The sequence below is a fragment of the Alosa alosa genome, chromosome 1 (assembly GCF_017589495.1).
Source record: "Alosa alosa isolate M-15738 ecotype Scorff River chromosome 1, AALO_Geno_1.1, whole genome shotgun sequence".
Classification (NCBI taxonomy): domain Eukaryota; kingdom Metazoa; phylum Chordata; class Actinopteri; order Clupeiformes; family Clupeidae; genus Alosa; species Alosa alosa.
This window is the reverse complement of record NC_063189.1, coordinates 10527388-10546615: the sequence shown is the minus strand read 5'-3', so window position 1 is coordinate 10546615 and position 19228 is coordinate 10527388. Positions and strand designations below refer to the sequence as shown.

Genomic DNA, 19228 nt, shown 5'->3' with positions numbered 1-19228 from the left:
CCAACATCCCTGCGATGGACCTGGACCAACTTTCCTGTGATGGACCTGGGTCAACTTCCTTATGATGGACCTGGACCAACTTCCCTGTGATGGACAGGGACAAACTTCCCTATAATGGGCCTGGAATAAACAAAGCAGACAAAAATATGTTGTAGCTTATTGTATAAAGGTTTAAACATGGCAAGTTTCTCAGAAATGTAGCAAAAAAGAAAAACAGTCTAACGACAACTGACAAATTTGTATTGCCTATTAGCAAGCTATAAAGTCGGTCCTGGACCAACATTGTAATGACGGTCCTGGACAAACATGACAATGTGGGTCCTGGACCAACATTGTAATGACGGTCCTGGACAAACATGACAATTTCGGTCCTTGACAATGTCGGTCCTGGACCAACATTGTAAAGACGGTCCTGGACAAACATGACAATGTGGGTCCTGGACCAACATTGTAATGACGGTCCTGGACAAACATGACAATGTGGGTCCTGGACCAACATTGTAAAGACGGTCCTGGACCAACATTGTAATGACAGTCCTGGACAAACACGACAATGTGGATCCTGGACCACATTGTAAAGATGGTCCTGGACAAACATGACAATGTGGGTCCTGGACCAACATTGTAAAGCCGGTCCTGGACCAACATTGTAATGACGGTCCTGGACAAACATGACAATGTGGGTCCTGGACCAACATTGTAAAGACGGTCCAAGCTACTGCTTTAGCCTATTACCAAGCTACATTAGTAGTCCAAAAGTGTGCTCCTTAGCAAGTAAACTAACATAACACCGGCTTGGCACTTCATAGTTTCATGCTGCACCTACCTATTAGCAAGCTAATTTTGTAGCATAAATTTATGTTCCCTAGCCTAGCCTCTAACATAATAACAGCGGCACCAAGATTGCTTAATGAGCTTCAAAGCTACTTCAACTACTGTATCCCTTCGAAATAAGTTATTTAAAAGATGCATAGCCACTGAATTATCTATTAGGAAGCTAATGTATTACAGTAAAAGTATGGTCCCTAGCCTGGCAGCTAACATTAGACAAACATGGAACCAAGTCAACTAAAACGAAAATAAAAAAAATCTAAGGTGCATATATTTAGGTTCCACTCGGAATTACTTTATTTTACAACTATTTTACACACAAATATGCAAGGACCTACCTTTATTGAGATACAAGTTGGTGATCCACTGGTTGTTTCTGGAGGGAATTTCAAAGTGGCAATGGGAGAAGCAGAAGACTCACATTGATGACATCACAAGGCTGTGATTGGTTAAAGTTGTTGGTCCAGGACCATCTTTAGAATGTTGGTCCAGGAACAACTCTTACTTGAACAAATCATGGTCACCGGTGCTTGCCATCCAGTGGCAAATTAGATGGGTAAACTTACCCCCTTCATAAACTTTTGTTTATACTCAAAGAATTTTTTTTTCAGTAGGACTTTATCTCTGACCACTTTCAAGCCATGGCCTTTTGAAATTTTGATATAAAAATCCAATGGTGTTGCTTTATTAACCCTGACGCCTAGTTTGCCAGGTTTAAAAAAGTTATAAGAGGAAAATATTTTTATTTGGTGTGAAACACACACATAGGCTTACCTGTTTTTATGCTTTTTTTGTTTTTATAATTTGTATTAATATTTATTTTATCATTATTTTATTTATAAGCTAAGGTTGCTAGCACAGGAGTCTAAAAATAGATAATGCACTTTCAGTTTGTAGTTTTGTGTTTGAAAATACAGTATTTGAGCATTTTAGGAAATAGTTGTTCTTTTTTTGTATTATTATTCTTTAACACTGACATGGCCCTCCAATCAGATGACATTGGCAAAAGTGGCCCCGGCTCAATTGAGACCCCTGCTATAGGCAATGATTAGCCTATTGGCAATGCAATTATAGGGCTAATATTGGACGTTTGTTGTCAAGATATTTGCAAGCAACATATTAAATTACTTAAAATATTAGCCTTTTGTTAAATTGAAGATTGATCTGTGTGGGCCTATGCAATAAAAATTGTAGCCTCTGAGCAGCAGATCAACCAGTCGACCACTGAAAATGATGAGCCTGAAATTAGTGATGAGGAGGCCATGACTACAGGGACAAGTAGAGAGGATAATTTATAGTTATTTAATCTAAGAAAGAGCAATTATGCTACATGATAAACCTATATGCCTTGTTTGCTCAGAAGAGGGTGTAGTAAAGGAGTAAGCTAAATCACCAAACAACAATATAGCCTACCCATGCAAAAACATGTAGCCTAAACATTAGTTCAATATGCCTCTTTGTGGAAGCGTGGGATAGGATACATTTCAAAGGCTTTCTTTCTTTCTGTTTTTGTTAACTTGTGGAATAGTGGAATATTTTTTGTTAACTTTTCAGTTGAAGTGAATTATAACCTTTACACATTTGTTGAACCATGGTACTAATAAAAACTACAGGATAGTAAGAGCTGAAATGTTGCTTCATTTATCCAATTTCCACCACTATGGAAAACGTGGGCCGGTCTTGGGCCTGAAACTCCCGGGCTGAAAAGTGGCCCCACTCCGGCCCTGTGTGGGCCTAATTCAACGAAACACCAATGAAGGAAGGAGCATGCTTGCTGAGCCCAGTGCAAGGCTCACAAAGGTTGCTCTATTGATGTTGTGTTTTTTGTTTGTTTGCTGGTTTTGGATCTTTGGTTAGGCATTCAGGCTACTGGTGGTGCATATTGTGCTGTGAGGAGGGCCTTTACGGATCCTGGGTACAACATGCGGCACATTTGTGACTGCTGCCAGGTAATTGTGTGTTGCTGTTGTATCTGGCGTCCAGTAATTTTATATAGACTTGGTTGTTGATTGGCCTTTATGGCTGTGCATGTTATTCTGTGAAGGAGTGCCTTTACAGGTTCTGGGAACAGCATGCAGCACATCTGCAACAGACACAAGACAATTGTACATTGTTGTTGAATCTCACATCATGCTGTGTAATGTGTAATAGGCTTGTTGGGTGATTGCCCACTGTGGGAATTTACACACCTGGAATTTACCACCTTTCCTATGTATGTCTGAAATCCATTCACTAGCGATACATCCCCCTTGTTTTAAGCAGTAATTTGTATTTGGGTTGTGCTCACTGTGGCAGACATCTCAATAGGCCAGAGACATGTAAAATCCCACTTACTGTATGTCCCAAATACTTGTCAAATTAAAACGATTCCCAAGTTTGAAGGTGAACTAAGAGAAAGCCTGATTCTTGTTTTGCTGAGACATCAAGATGAACAGATGAGAATGGCCTTTAAAGTAGCATCAGTACCATTTTATCTTAACAGCCAAAAACTCGCAATTAATTAATTCAGCTGTCAGTTCTTAGAAAGTTCACCATTCCATGTGTTATAAAATTTTATTATGGTAAGTACACTGTACATTTTAATTTAAAACAAGACTCTTTTGGGCAAAAATAAAACCAGATCTCTCAAGCTCAACTCTACTGAAAATTAGATCCATCTCAATAGTATGTGAAAGAAACACAGAACAACACTCTTACGTCTCTCCACCACCTCTTCCTTTGCATAGACTCAAATGTCACTTCCTGTTAACAGAGCCTGATTTTCATTCAGTTTGTCATATGTTTTTTATTCTCTGATAGACTGGGGAGTGACACTGACATTTCATCAGGTCTTTTTTGTACACATTTAATTTCAATAGCATTTCTAATAAATGAAAATGATCAGAAAGATAACATTTGGCAAAATTTCAAAGTTCCACCCTAAGGGCTATGTGAATTATTGCAAGCTGAATATCAATCCAGCTTGATTTAATGGGCCAGATCATTTTCCATTTTCAGTTCATGTAATAAAAAAGTATCACAAGGTTATGTCACTACTCTATAAAATATTGTACTGACCCCATTTTTACATTTGACTTCTGACAGTAGTATCAAATGCATCAGTATAGACATTGCGGTAGCAAATTACAAACAATCACCCCAGTCTTTATGCTGACAGCTGTCAAAACAATAATCCAAAAACCACAAATTAGCTTGATCATATCATATTGTGACATATTCGTTGAGGATGTTGAGAGCATTCAAAGGGTCCATCTCAAATGTTGAAATGCTTAGATCCAGGATGCTACATAGATGTTTTGCCACTGCTTGTCGAATCATTTCATCAACTTTTGATTATCATGCCTAAGTGACAAGAGTCATTACAACAGTTTTGATTATGTACAAAGCTCTTGTATAAAAATATATACTGTGATATTTATCTCGGGCCAAACCTAGGATGTGTAACATGGTCCATGTTTAGAAGAGGGGCATGTGGACAATTAACACACATTCTCTCCATAACTATAACACAGCTGGACAGCAGTCTTCCTCAGAGACCTGGATGCAAAAGCAGGTTTTGATGCAGTCCAGTCCAGAAATGTTTCAAGTGGAATGCCTTTCATGAAAAAGAATGCGCTCCTTCAACACAGCAATTAACACAAAGAGTTAAATACACAAAAATATAAGCTGTTCTGATTAGAAATGTGTAATCAATGCACAGTTAACAACATATCATATGTTTGCGTGTAACAACTGAATGTAAATGACTCTGGGAGGAAAGTAAAACAGAGCTGGGCAATCACAACACAATTTTTAGTGTTGTTAAAAAACGTATTAGTTTTAAAGGTGACACTTTTATCCAAAACGATACGGACTCTTAACGAATTCTGGAATCAAACCTGGGCCGACTGTCTGCCGGTGACATAAATGCTGCTGCACCACTCCTGCACACAGAAGTTCTAGCTGGCATTCGGCAACAAAAACAATACCCAAAAACAATTAATTTCTCTGCTGAGGGAAAATGACATAGTGGGAAAGATTACAGAAACAAATCCTTGGCCAAAGTCTCCAGGGGTTTTCAAAAAATCAGTTTGAAAATAAACTTTTTCAGCCCCTGAAAACTTGGAAAATGTTATTAATCAATTAATCAATAAATATGGGTCTATCAAAGTGTAAACAAAACGTTTGCCAGTTAATCTTGAACAAGGCAGTACACTCAAAATTACAATTCCAGTTTATGGTTCAGAGACAATTGGTAAAACATTGGGAATTTAGTCACATAAGGTGCATTTGCAATACAAGTATGATCACAACAATTTGCCGCAATGATTTTCTCCCTTCATCACATATACTCAAACTTCATACATTGCCTCTCTTTGAAGCCAGGGAGGGTTTCACAAAGCAAGTTTACAGGTTGATTTGCTAATGTCAGTAAATACTATGGAAAGAGTAAGGGTCTTCGGTGAATAGAAACAAGCACAAAGGCAATTTAAAGGGTGGATATGCCACAAATGGCTGGTAATTACCAGTTGACAAGAAGAAAATGGTAGCTTATGCCACCGAACATGACCATTTTAATGTGACGTTCTACTTTGACCTGGTGACCTTGATTATCAAACAGAGTATTAAAAGACCCCTGGCAATTTATTTCATATTTTCATAAATTGGCAAGAACTCAACCAGAGCTGTGAAAGATTGAAGAGAAACTGCTGGAGAGACATATTGTGGATTCATATTTAAACTTTTGCAAACATTTGTATATAGTGCCCTGTTTTGCTCCATTCTGGTAGAGGTTCTAGATGAGGATTTAAACAAGGCTCACGGAGCTTGTCTTTGTGACATGTTCTCATTCTCCTGTTGATCAAAACCTGTCCACTTTACTGGTTAGATCCTCCACAAATGTCCACATTCAGTTGATGTGGTTATGCCATCTGATCAGTCTCCTGAAAACTAAGAGATGTTCTGCTTTATCAGGTTGTGTATTTGATTTTGGAGGCCGGCATGGTCGAGCACACCGAGGTGATGGTGTTGGCGGCAGCGGCGCCGGCGTTCTGACTCCCCACAAACATGGGGTCCAGGCAGGCCACCTTAGCGGCAAAGAACGCGTGGATGCAGTGCAGCACGGCGAAGAGGTTGGAGAACTCCAGCTCCTGGGAAAAACCAAGGGGGAAGAGCACGCACGTCTCAGCAGGGCCTCAGGCTCATCCATTAATTTGAAGGTGTATTGTGAATTATTGACAGCAGAGAAATGCCAGTGAACCGACTCAAACTTGCCAAGGTAAGACGAAATAATGGCTAAAATATTATCTCCGATCTGGCATGGAGGTCACTATTTATCCTGATCTTTCACTGCCAGCCATGTCTAAGTGGCTCGGTCTCGGGGAGAAGAAAAACAAACTGAGTCAGCTCTGAGGATGAGTACAAATGGAGGCAACACTAAGCCTCCCACCAAGTTGGGGAGGCCGGGAGACCATTATTGGAACTGTGAGGATTACGCCTCTGCTATGAGATGAGCACAAAGCCAATACTCTCCCTTATGTGAGGGTAATCCGGCAGCTGATGATTCAAGTGCCTTGGTGGAGGACAGTATTGTTATGGGCTATTTTGGCTGGCTGAGGTGTTTTGCCTCTATCCTTAGCACCACACCAGCATTACAGTAGACTCTTGTCGAAATGTACTGTATAGGAGAATTAAGTGCAAAATGAAAAATGTCTGGGATTTTTTTTTTTTGAGTGGGAGGAATAGTCATCATGAATACCTAAAATGTGGTTGTGCACAGAAATTATTTGAAACAAAGAAATGCATTACCTTCGCTTCGATGAGTTTGGTGTCCTGATTTTGGAACAGAAATTTGATTTTGCTCTTTCCGTCGTCAGAGGACCCTTTCAGCTGGGAGAACTTGTATCGCCAGAGCACCGCCTGAAAGCCACAGAATAATGTATGTGCAGGGACTCATGGTGTCATACTTATTTGTGGAGGCAAAATAGATTGAAATGCACTGCAGCCTCTCAATGAGAATTCTGTTATGAGGGCAACCAATATTACCAGAGAACACACTAGGGTTTGGTATGATTAATACCACCGGATGCATAAGCAATCTTCATTATCAGCAGCATTAGGACACAATTCAAAATTCAATCACAAAAAAAAACATCACAACTGAAATAGGGCACAGTAAAACTGAAATGTGCACTACTGTCAACATTGCCACTAGTATTAATCATTCTCTCTCACTGACGTTCCATAGCATTATTTATTATCTCTGGAACAAGATTTCCCAACATGAAAAGAAGATGTGCAAGCCTCCCCCAGTCATTGTTTTCTTTGGTTATACTAGGGCTGTGCAGCATGTCAACATGCTCTGTTGGACCTATATAACATAAACTCTTATAATGTATTAAATAATGTGTCTGATTGTATACTCACTACCTTTTATGTTTTAATTGTCTGAGAGAAAAACACAGAAAAAAACATACCTCCCAATAAACAATTCAATGTTCATTTGAGCTTACCTTTGAAGCAGCATCAAAGCAGACGAATCCCATAGTGAAGTCTATTGTCAGTCCCATAAGATGGCTCTCCATTATACAAGCATACGTTTTACACTGAAAAACACATTTGGCTTGCAAGATGAGTGAGACACAAGGCACAATCACCAGAAACCAATATGCCTCCTAACCACTTTCCCCTACTTCCTTAATGAGCTAATTAGTTTATTAGCAACAACAAACTGTATTCATCAGACACGCATTGTTGGTTTCTCTTTACGGCTGCAATGAATGGGGGGTGGGGGTTGTGATGTATCGAAACATGATTTATGCTCGGGGGGATTCAACTTTGGCAAGCACACAGAAGCCCTCTTTCCCCAGTCCAGTGGGGTGCTTGAGCCCATCCGTGTTATCATAGCGAGGGCAGCCACCACCAGCCACCGCCTTACTGCTGCCCCTATCTGATGGAGACCTGAGGGAGTTGAAACTGGGGCTTGCCGATAAGAATAACAAAAAGAAACGCTATAACAAAAAAGCAAAAGAAAAGACTCAGTGATAGCTGTTCGACCGACCACCAATTACAAAAAACATACAGGGTCCACGGACACTTATCTGTCTCTCTTACACACTCCACTTCCTGTTCGCTAGCCCCACTCTCTCTTCACTTCCTCAATTGTACACACTCATCTCCTCTTTCCCACTCCTCTTTTGCACACTACATACTTTATATAGCCATCAAATGATAACATCACAACTACCATCACCACCAGCAGCACCTACAGGTTCGCCTCCCCTTCCCCCCTCCTCTACCTACCTGTATCCTCTCCACCTCCAGGTAGGTGGTCATCTGGAAGGCCTTCTCCCAGACGAGCAGCTCGCACTCCAGCTCCACGCTAAAGAAGGTGTCCTCACCCGTGTCCACCTGCAGGCAGAAGCAGTGCCGCCGCTGGTCCACAAGGTCTCCATCCTGAGGATGCAGACAGACACTGTTAATGAAGAACCTCGTCATCTCTCACACCGCAGCCAAGATCCCTGTCTCAGTCCAATCTCCACCCCAACCCCCCTCCCCCAGGTCACCCAGCCTGCACCTAGCCCATGGTCTGTGGAGGGGTTAAACTAGTGATGGGCAAATGAAGCTTTGGTGAACCACTGAACCACAGCAGTGTGAACCTAGCGACACTAGCTGAAAAGCAAAAAGATGGCCGCCACACATACATTTTTCAACATAAAAGTCCTTAGCAAACCAATATTTTTGGTTACATATACTGGTTTGGGTAAGGACTTTTATGTTGAAAAATCTACATGTGGCACCCATATTGGATTTTTTCATTAGTGTTGCTAGCTTCACACTGTGGTTTAGTGGTTCACCAAAGCTTCATTTGCCCATCACTAGGTTAAACATGGCATTCTCATAATATGCAATAAATCTTACTTAAAAATGAAAAAAGACTATTTGTATTTCAGTGATAATGGATTTTAGGTGCATTGGTAAAATGCTTTAAACATTCATTTCAGGCCCGTTACATGCCTTGGCACATTTTCCATTAATCCCACATATGAAACTGCAGTGGTGAAAATCTCTCAGTTTTTATCAAGCACTGTGGAATTGCCTTTGTGTAGCATACACTGAAATTCAAAGGGAATAGTACAATGGCCAGAGTTTAGAATTTATGGAACATGACTCAGCCATTCATCTTACCTTCAGAATTTTGCACATGATCTCATAGATGGTGAAACTCTTCTCCGCCCTGGTCCAGTCCCAAGTAGTCACCTGGAGCACAGCCACGTTATTCAACTTTTATTACTCACGACAAAATATTCCCTTCTTTCGTTCATACTTTGAGATGATAACTTTGCAAGGGTGTGAGGGCACACACATTCAGACAGCACTGCCACCTCAGCATATGCACACAGAGCCATTCATACAGCAGATTGTGTGGACCGTGTGAAACAAATGATTTCTGTCACAGACAGGCAGTTACTTGGGTTGTATTTGCTGTGTCAGGAAACGGTACAAAACCCAGAGCTGGATGTTTGCAAGTGTTAGGAAGACATGAGGGTTTGGGAATAGCCTTTTGATTAGCTGTTTCAGGAGAGCTATCAATATTTGTTTGGTGGAGTGTCAATTTCACAACCTGTTTAGAACATACTTAACCACATCTATGTATGAATGTACAGTATGTAGTAAATGTGTGTGTGTGTGTGTGTGTTTACAAGTGTTATGAAGTGTTTACAAGTGTTGCATGAAGACTTTGTTTCAAGAAAGCTAAATAAATATTTTTCAGGTGAAGTGTCAATTTCATAACCTAATTTTCTAAGAGCATTATTTACCACATTTATGCATAGATGTATGTAGGGTATGTGTGTGTGTTGTGATTCATATGTGTATATATATATATATATATACTGTACATGGGGATATGCATAGAATTCCCTGTGGCATTTTGTGAATACCATATATTTGTTTAATAATTTGGAGAGAAAAAGATGAAAATGTTGCTGATGTGCCGCGTCTGCAGTTGAGTCGTGGAGAACAACTGAAGTGTAAATGAGCTTCCTTCCACACCCACCTCCTTGAGCTGCACCCACCATTTGCTCTCTAAAGTGAACGCAGCTGCAAATTGCCTTCGACTCGACCAAAAGCACAGGCTCTATTACATAAGCAAATTTGTGGCCTTTTGATGTGGACTACAGTAAAAACTCTGGGCTGGTGCTACTAATTACACTTACTGAGAGGTGTACGTTTGATTGCTAATTCATTTTTCAAACCCAAAACACACAGAGGGAAAACAAAAACACAGTCAGAAACTGAGTTAACTGTCTGGGTAAACTGACTGAAGTGGTGTGGTGTCATAATATCATAGAGCAGAAGAGGGCATTCTCGCAGTGAGGTGCGTACCCTCTATTACAACAGACTCCGAACATTAATAAAGACGTCAGGTGTCAACATTGTTCATTTCACAAAAATGAATCCCAGGGGCCGGAAAAGTTAATTACTGATTGTGGCCGATAATGGTAAATTAAATGGACCTCTTTGCATCAGACAGGTGATAATCAGGTTACGCTCTCTTAGCCTGAATGGCTGAGTAGATTAATGACTTTCACAAAAAAGCCCTCACACAGCCCAGAGGGTGTGTGTGTGTGTGTGTGTGTGTGAACACTCAATAATGGTGGAGAAAATGGGCACACTGGACATATAAATGCTGCTTCAGTGCCCTGTGTTGCTCCCATCCATTCAATGACCTCAGTTGAGATCCATTAGGAGGGCCGGTATATTGGGAGTCTATTGTGAGAACTGCAGAGCCTCTAATCTAGAAACCTCTAGAGTAGGAAACTATTATCCAAAAAAATACATACATATATAAAAAATGTACAGTATATATATAAAATATGAAGGCCAGCAGTGGAAGCACACAGCACACACTGCACCACAAGAGTCGGTCGGACGCAGCTTAGAGCAAAGGGACTTACGGGCGGTGCTGAGAATTTGAAGAGTGAGGAGCCCCTCAAGGCAAGGAACTTTGGTGTGTACATTCGGTCCTGCCCCATGTCCTGCTCTTTTTCCTCCACCCATCCCATATAAATGATCTGGCAGGGGGCAAACACAGACAGCAGGGAATCACTCGCTGCAGCTTCCCGCCTCGTACCTCTTGTGTCACCACAGAGAGAGAGAGAGAGAGAGAGAGAGAAAGAGAGAGTGGCAGACCGAGAGAGAGAGAGAGAGAGAGAGAGAAGCAGACGGAGCGAGAGCTAGAGGAGTGTGGAGCTGCCTGAGCAGACACATTCTGGAGAACCTTGCATGTGATGGCTCCAGGATGAGCTGTCACTCCTCATGACGGGTCATTGTTAAGAGGAGCGTCTCCTGATGGAATGCCTATACCAGCCGCATGCGCCCTCACTGTCATCTGAATTTCTGGCAAAATGCTTCGTTACAACAGGCATTTTATGGAACACTACCACAAAGGTTTTTTCACAAGATCTTTCATTTTTGAAGACGTTAAAAAAGACTACCTGACTGTGTAATAATTCTTTAATAATCTATGAGATATTAATTTGTATTAGATGCAAATGAGCATTTTCTCTATGGCCCCAAGGGTAGCATTTTCATCTGTTCTGACATGACAGAAGTTTAGGCTGACTATCCACAGAATTATTCATAAAGTCCTTTGTAAACTATTCAGTAAATATGCTGCAGTAAAATTTTAAACAACATCATTACCCTCGGGCACAAGCATAACTTTAGTGAACAACAAAAGCAGGTGTGTGTGTGTGTGTGTGTGTGTGTGTGTGTGTGTGTGTGTGTGTGTGTGTGTGTTGGTAATAAAAAGAACACAAGCAGATCCACAGGTACAGCAAATAAATACATTTACAAACATGTGTTTTATATATTTTGAAAGATGTTTCCTTACCTGCTGATTAACAGGAAAGTTTCGGTTAATCTTCTTCACCTGCAACATAATGATCATAATCACGGTTATTATCACAGCTGCGGTCACCGCTGGCATCACCACAACATAGCAACATCTCTTCAGACGCCAGCCTCTCCCACACTCCTATTACGATTCTGCTACGTGAGTGGTCAAAGGACAGGCTGTGATCTGCTGAGCTACATCCATTCCTGTCCTTGAGATGAACTCTCCTGTTTGCTACAGAGTGAGCATCACTCCATTTCATTCATTTGTTAAAAGGCATCTTGAGGTAAATGAGATTTGTGGCTACAGAGAGTTTTCACCACAGCCTTGTCAGAATGTCTAGATTAGCCAATCTACTGCACTCTTATCATCTTATGAGCAGGTGTTTATGATTAAAGAATATTAACTCGGTACGATTTGTGGACATTGTGATAAGAAGAAAGTAGAAAAACAAGAAGGAAATAAAGGATAAGCTCATCACTTATTCATGATGCAGACAATAAAGAGATGTGAGAGAACACTTCTCTGCACCAACTCTACTGCCAGGGATTTCAGTTGGCTTGGGAGTGGTGAATGGGACCTCTCAGCAATGGCAAAAACAATACCAGAATGCCCTCTCTTCCTCACAGGCAAGGTCTTGACTATCTGTCAGCGTCTGATCTCTGAGCACGTCTCAGCTGGTGGATGGCACTCGGTGAGCTCAGAAGCAGACATTGCCATGGGGGAAGAGCAGTGGGCAGCCGTGGGGCACAGCTCTGAGGTACCAAGACAGAATCATCCGGAAAACATAAAACCCACCCCAACCCGCCGCGCTCGGTGTGCAGTGTGTGACCTTTAAAGGACCTCACCCCAATTAAAAAGGGGCCCTTCGGATCACACATGACATCCTCAGAGGAGTCTAGCCCAGCCCAGTCCAGTCCAGTCTGTCACACACGTGCTGCCTTCCTCTCTGCCTTCGTCTCGGTCTCCAACTCTGACTGTAGATGCGGATGTGGCCTGGGTTCTGGCTGCAGCTCCAGCCCATGATGCCCTCAGGCTACCTCATTATTAGCATTAGCATCTCCGCAGCATCAGTGACTAAGAGCGCCCACTCATTAACTGAGATGCTCCGCTCGCTCCCAAGCCAAAGAGACATGAGTGCAACGAGACCAAGGTTTTCTTCTCTTACTTTTCTTTCATTTTTTACTTTCCTTCTTTCTCACTTCTGCTTCCTTTCCTTCTTTCTTTCTTTCTTTGCCGGGAGCTTTGTGCCTCATGGCCCAGCCGGTCTGGCAGGAGGAATGAAACCGAGGAGAAGCCTCATCTTGGTTACCCTCGCGTGCTCTTGGAGCGCCTCTGTGGTCACCATGCTTGAAAGATTTTAGCCACTGGGAGAGTAAGGTCACAGACTGTTTTTCATGATGTCCTAGAATATTAGATTTTCTTTGTGAGCGTTAAGAAGCGCAGCTAGTCAACAAGCAATAGACGCATGAAGCGCTTGGTGGCAGCCGACGTTAAAGACGTCTGCTCAATTTAGCGAAATGTTAGTGCCTATGCGTCATTTCAGTAGTGTCCAAAAGCATGCTTGCAGCACACATCCAGCAAGGCACACACAGTAAAGGAATGCATGTCATTTTAACCATGAAACACGTGGAACATTCAGTAAATGTATAAAAGACTGTTCTGAGCAGAGGGTTTCAGAGGATTAAAGGTTTGGTCTGTGAATCTAACCCAATACACCTTTGTAGTCAAATTCTTTGAGCTAACTGAATTCTATCTTATCCACACACTGCATCTGACACACAGACAAGAGGGCTGTGGAGCTCAGAATACCAACATCCAGAATCGTACTCTCCAACTTTACCTCAACAGGATGATTTAGGACACTCCCCTTTGCATTGGAAGGGAAAAATCAGGAGATGTTGGAGCAGAGCATCGGAGCAGAGAAATCCAGTCTCCTGAGTGCGCTGTAATTTCCCTGCCACCCCTGCCATTGTCATTCCATAATATATGAGGCTGAATTATGGATGATCTTTGGGGGCCACTAGTTTTTATTTTTTTCACCAGCAGCATTCATTGCCACAGAAATGAAACTGACAACGGGACTTTAAAACGTACCCTCGCCACACCAGGCTGCCAAACTATTATTTATTCAGTCCACTTAGTCTTGTCGACTCAAAACAAACACTTGCTTTGCCACGGAGCAGCTGTTTTGATAACCTGACGAGTAGTAATTAGCTGCTACCTGATATGATCTGTCACAAGGATGACATGGCAACAGGCAAGTCACTAATTGAAACGAAGTGATGGATCGGCACTGAACCTGGCAGTGTCTACTCCCCAGCTTATTCACTCATAGACACTGCAAGCTTTCCTTGAAGCAAGCATAACATGTCCTTTAAAGGGTTTTTTTCTCCAGCGTGAAGCTTCTCGGGGGCTATTTGAAAGAATCCAGGCTCTCAGAAGCCAAGGAACAAGCTGAGATAAAGAGTGCCTACATTAATGAAATACACTCCTTTAAAAGGCCTTTGTGATAATCGTTTGCTAAAAGTCTCCCCCCCTCCCCACATTTCAAACGTAGGAAGAACAAGGGCATTTTGATACTCACGTTGTGCTTTGTGAGAGCTGATATATTGGTTGCTACTGCCTGGAGCCATTCGAGGCACTCCTCAGCAGTCGGGCACTGAATCACCCCACTGCACACCCCATCCACGGCAATCACTTGAAAGGCATTTTGCCTGCAGAAACAACAGTGAGGGAAAACGGTGTCAAGAGATCGCTTTATTTCATAATGGGATATTTCCACATAGTTAACGTAGAACCAGGATCATATCTGAATTCATTAGCTCTCACATTGGGCTTTGAAAGCACTCCACTGGTACAGAGAAGAACGCTTTGAAACATTTTCTAATATTTGAGGAAGATGTATAAATTATCAGTGTGGGTGAAGATAATTACAGTGTATAAACCTGTCTATACTGGTATTTGTCTCATTCAGTCTTAACTAATCTCATATTGGCCACTGACTGAAGAACTATATTCTTACTTTATTGACTGATTTGATACAATGCATCTTATTTGATACAGCACTTCTGTAAAGATCCTTGAGTTTCTGTGTGGAAACAAGATGTAAATAAAATCCACACAATATTGTGAAATAGAAAAATCTGAGCTAACTAACTCAGTTGATTTGACCCCATTGACAGAATTAGGCTATTGTCTCTATAAGGGGAAACAAATCGCTATCTTCTGCTCACTATGCATTCTGTAGTCATGAATCAGTTTGACACCATCACCACCTCCCCACACACCCCCTGTGTGTATATAAGGAGAGGGAGAATACGTAGGAGTCAATCTACCATGGTAGATTCCTCATAAGTGTGGTCTTCTGTGGACAACTCTCAATTTCCTTCTACATATGGCATGTAATGCCCTGGATTTAGAGAGAACACTATTCAGGACATTAAATGAAAAGAAGTAAATTCAGAGTGGTAAACAAGATATTATATTTTCAAGACCGCATTTAAAAACATGAAATAGATAAATAGATAGTCCTGTTCTTCGCCTCCCAACCCACTGCATACTGCCGCTCCCTGTCTGAGGCATCCAGCGGCGTGCCACTGGTGCGTGCCCTGCAGCAGGCTGCTGACAGACAGCCAGGGTCAGCCCCAACAGCGAAAGCGGCTAACCTGCACACATCCGAGCCTGGCAGGTAGTGGGAGAGGCGCGAGTGGAGGAGGGGGATGAGCCGCAGGTCCACCCATCTCTTCTCCCACCGCAGGCCAGGGGAGGTGGGCCACGACGAGCACGACAGCGTGTCCTGGACAAACACAAACACAACAGATGTTTCTTTTTATATTAATTATTATTATTATTATATTGTTTTGTTTTTAAAAAACTAAAATCCCACTGCTACGTGGGCGACATGCTTTCCCTGTAATTCACGTGGCTTTGAGTCAGCGGGGCCTCTGCCGAGCATCTTATGTCATGTCACACATGTCATAACCAGCATAAAGCATGCATAGCAGAGCGGAAGAAATCGCCTTTATGCACGACAGCAGGGTTGCACCACGAGACGCTGTTTAGTCATGGTCAATACTGCACGTGACACAAGGCCACTGGGGAGTGAGTGCAAACATTAGCGGCGTGCTAATTAGCCCACCATATTTGCCTGGATTAGACTTCAACGTGCTTGGCATGATACACATGGCAAAAATGAAAGAAAACCGCTAAGGATGTGAGGGCCTTGGTCACCAAAATCAATGGTGCAGACTGTGAACCAGACATTGTTACAGGCCTCTGTCTCTATTGTTGCTGGTCAATTATGCTTGTGCAATGGGAGCTAAGTGGCAGTGTAAGAGAGACCATGGATTACCATGCTTCATTTGCTTCATGTCTCACAAAACACCAGGGACGCACAACTTCAGGGTTTTAGAGCTCAGTGAAATATTACGGCAATACAGAGCCAGGAAACATGCCGTCGCAAGGCCCCTGGATCTGTAATGCATCCCTCTGTGCAGGAGACAATGTCATAGTAAGCAGTGCAGATCAGTCACACTCTAGTGGAAGCAAGAAAGGAAGGAAGACGGATAAAATCCACGCCCACGAACTGAGTGCAGAGAGTCTATACTATAGTAGCCCCTCTAATGACGCCAATTTGCTTTACCTTGAAAAATGCCCACTGCAAGCACATACGACTTAAGCCTCTGTGTTAGCAGCAAAGTGAGTGGTTTCTGGAGGGAAACGTACCGTGTTGTTGGGATGATAGTTCAAGTGCAGGCCACTGTCACAGAGCGGCGACGACGTGCCGCTACTCTGGTCACTTGGAACACCTTGGAAGGAGAGAGGGTCGATTTTTAACGTAAGAAAAAAGAGGAGGACACAAGATGAATGGTTAGGTGTCTCGAACGCAATCTAGGCCATACAGGTGCAGTCTTCGCAGAGGGGGAGTTTTAGGAAGGCTGGTGTCCTCTTGAGGAAAGAGACGGTCAAGGTGACTTCCTCCCCAGCATTCCTCAGCACCTGCACCTGAAACAAGGTGACGGCCCCAGATCTAAAGCGGGGTACGCTTCCACATCGAAAAACACAATCTGAACTGTTCACACACGGTATCTTCAGATTTACACGGAGCTTGCAGATATGCAAAATTAGAGGCACAAATCTGCAACTTACCACCTCCTCATGTCGATAGCTTCTCACGTTAATTCCATTAATCTAAAAGACAACAAGAACACAATGTGCTGATAAAGGACACCGTGTTAGAGTAACGGTGTAGGAAATGTGCCGAGTGCTTATAAAATACAGCATTATAAGAGTGCACCTGATTAATGCCCCCAGAGTGTTTTTGATGAATGCAGCACCATAGAGATAAACAGAGAGTGAGTGGGGAATCAGTGAGCCTTACCTGAAGTATCCCATCTCCGATGAAGAGCAGTCCAGAGAGTTCAGCTGTTCAAGCAAAGAACATCTACACGTCACTTCAGGAGCAGATACCTACACCACCATAAGAAATGCAGGCAGACAGATGAAAGCTTACCCTTTTGTTCTTTTGATATTTTTGATATCACAACCGGGATTTTGTGTTCGGCTCCACCCTGCAGGACATGGATAGTAGCGTTAGCTTTTACAGGGATCATTTGTGCTGTTCAGCCATGTTGTGTGTCACTGTTTTTGAGAACATACCTTGATGCTCAGGCCAAATCCTCCAATTGTCTGACGGCGGATGGTCACAGTTCTTTCCTGTGAAGAACATTCACCAAGTGGAATTAACATAGAGAACAAAGGAAATAAGAGCATGAAACAGACAAACACAAAAAGAGAGGATGTGTCATGGGCCATCTTTATGAATTCTCGACATGTTTTGCTTTCACACTTTAAATGTCAGCGTGCTGTCTCAATTTCACATTGAATTACTGGATCACTCACACTGGAATAGAAGGGCTCCCCAGACACACAGATAACATCTTGCTCCTGAATGGTCAGAATGTCTTTGGCCAGATGCAGGCGTACATTGAAAGGTTCTTCGTTGCCATCTTGAAGCAAATAAATCCCAGTCTTCGTCTGTAAGCAATCAATACCAGCACAAGCATTTGTCATCTCTCATTTACAATGAGCACTTAACGGGCCATGAAATTAAATGTAATGAATTGTCAGACAACATTTAGGGACACGGCTTAGACGACAAACCAAACTCTCAATTTCTGCTTCGTGAAACCTGGACTTATTACGCTGGTATGGTTCATTATTCAATTTTTTGTATCACTGTTGTTGTTCATGGTCATGTTGATGTAATTCTATACTCCAAAAGTTTCAATAGTTCAAAAGTTTCAAGGCAATAGTATTAAAATCACATAAAATGGATTAAGTGAAAAGTAAGAGGGAAACAATTGAAAAACAAAAAGAGGGAAAACTGACAGACCTTTCAAAAAAACACTCAAAACTGAGGATAAACTACATTGTAGAGAAAGGAACAACATAGTAAACCCATAACTGGGCATCCAGTTAATGCATTTGAAAATTATGAGTAAGATTATGGTCTATTTAATCTGGCATGTAGTAGCCAGGGAATGTCTAAAAAAACAATTTAGAATAATCTAGTAAATTTGATCAATAAACGGACTCTATCTATCTGAGTCTAACATGAGAGTCGATCCAACCCACCTATCAAACTACAGTACATAGCAATCAAAGTCCATCATGGACTGGCTAAATAACTAATTTCACTCACGCACATACAGCCTGAGGAAAGCTGTGAAATGTCTGTCATCTGTGAACACATGTAAATGACCCTTCTGTAGACCCACCCCCACGCTAATTGGGATGCCTATCTTGTCCTTGAAATTGCAGTGAAACCTAAGGGATGGGGCTCAACTATTCATTACAAGTTTATTAATGACAAACGTCAATGACAGCATGCTTTAGAAAGCTGCCAAACAGGGTGCATTTGTCATCCTCAAGCCAAAAAATGTGAAGACTGCGTTGCCTATTTTTAGATAGAGCTTTACAATTGCCTGTGACTTTGTGGCATTTGTGAAAGTGCACAGCGAGTATGAATGTTTTCATACAGTGAGCAGTGGAATTATGCTTTGTATCATGGTGTCTGCATCTACAAGTGTAGAGAGACACCGAGAGGGATTTACAGTAAAGAGGAACACCAGGAGTGAGTCATGGCACAAAGTCAAACAGAGAGGTTCCTCTTAGAGAGTGTGACTGTCGCAAGGATGGCTCCTGTAAAGCTAAGCAACATCTATATTGCAAACATGGTGCTACCAATACATCAAAAGCCAATCTCCCCAAGTACTATGTGACAAATTCCTGTTCCTTTTGTTTTCATTTTATTGTCCGAGCAGTCAGCTACTTAGCAATGATCAAGGACGTAGATAACACACATTGTGTCACTGTGCTTGTTAGATGGTCCATTAGGAGCTTTCACAGAATCCAAGTGCTTAAAAGTCTAATGAACTAGTAGTACTGCAAAGCGGTACAAAATATGACCATCACTCAGTCCTGCACATTCTCTCCGCAAAAACAAATCACGCT

General features: G+C 42.1%; 1 protein-coding gene across 1 annotated transcript in view; it reads right to left on the bottom strand.

Annotated features, from left to right (window-relative positions):
* Positions 1-3370: 3370 nt before the first annotated feature.
* Positions 3371-19228, bottom strand: part of sntg1 (syntrophin, gamma 1) — a 28904-nt gene continuing 13046 nt past the window's right edge. The window contains exons 4-19 of the mRNA XM_048264626.1: positions 17615-17749; positions 17372-17428; positions 17226-17283; positions 17094-17137; positions 16862-16903; positions 16615-16717; positions 16439-16521; positions 15379-15509; positions 14298-14427; positions 11708-11746; positions 10770-10886; positions 8998-9069; positions 8113-8265; positions 7323-7415; positions 6619-6729; positions 3371-5960 (exon numbers count right to left, since the gene is read on the bottom strand). Of these exons, the coding sequence (XP_048120583.1) occupies positions 5781-5960; positions 6619-6729; positions 7323-7415; positions 8113-8265; positions 8998-9069; positions 10770-10886; positions 11708-11746; positions 14298-14427; positions 15379-15509; positions 16439-16521; positions 16615-16717; positions 16862-16903; positions 17094-17137; positions 17226-17283; positions 17372-17428; positions 17615-17749 (1548 nt within the window). The 3' untranslated portion in view covers positions 3371-5780. The remainder of the gene's footprint in view (positions 5961-6618; positions 6730-7322; positions 7416-8112; positions 8266-8997; positions 9070-10769; positions 10887-11707; positions 11747-14297; positions 14428-15378; positions 15510-16438; positions 16522-16614; positions 16718-16861; positions 16904-17093; positions 17138-17225; positions 17284-17371; positions 17429-17614; positions 17750-19228) is intronic.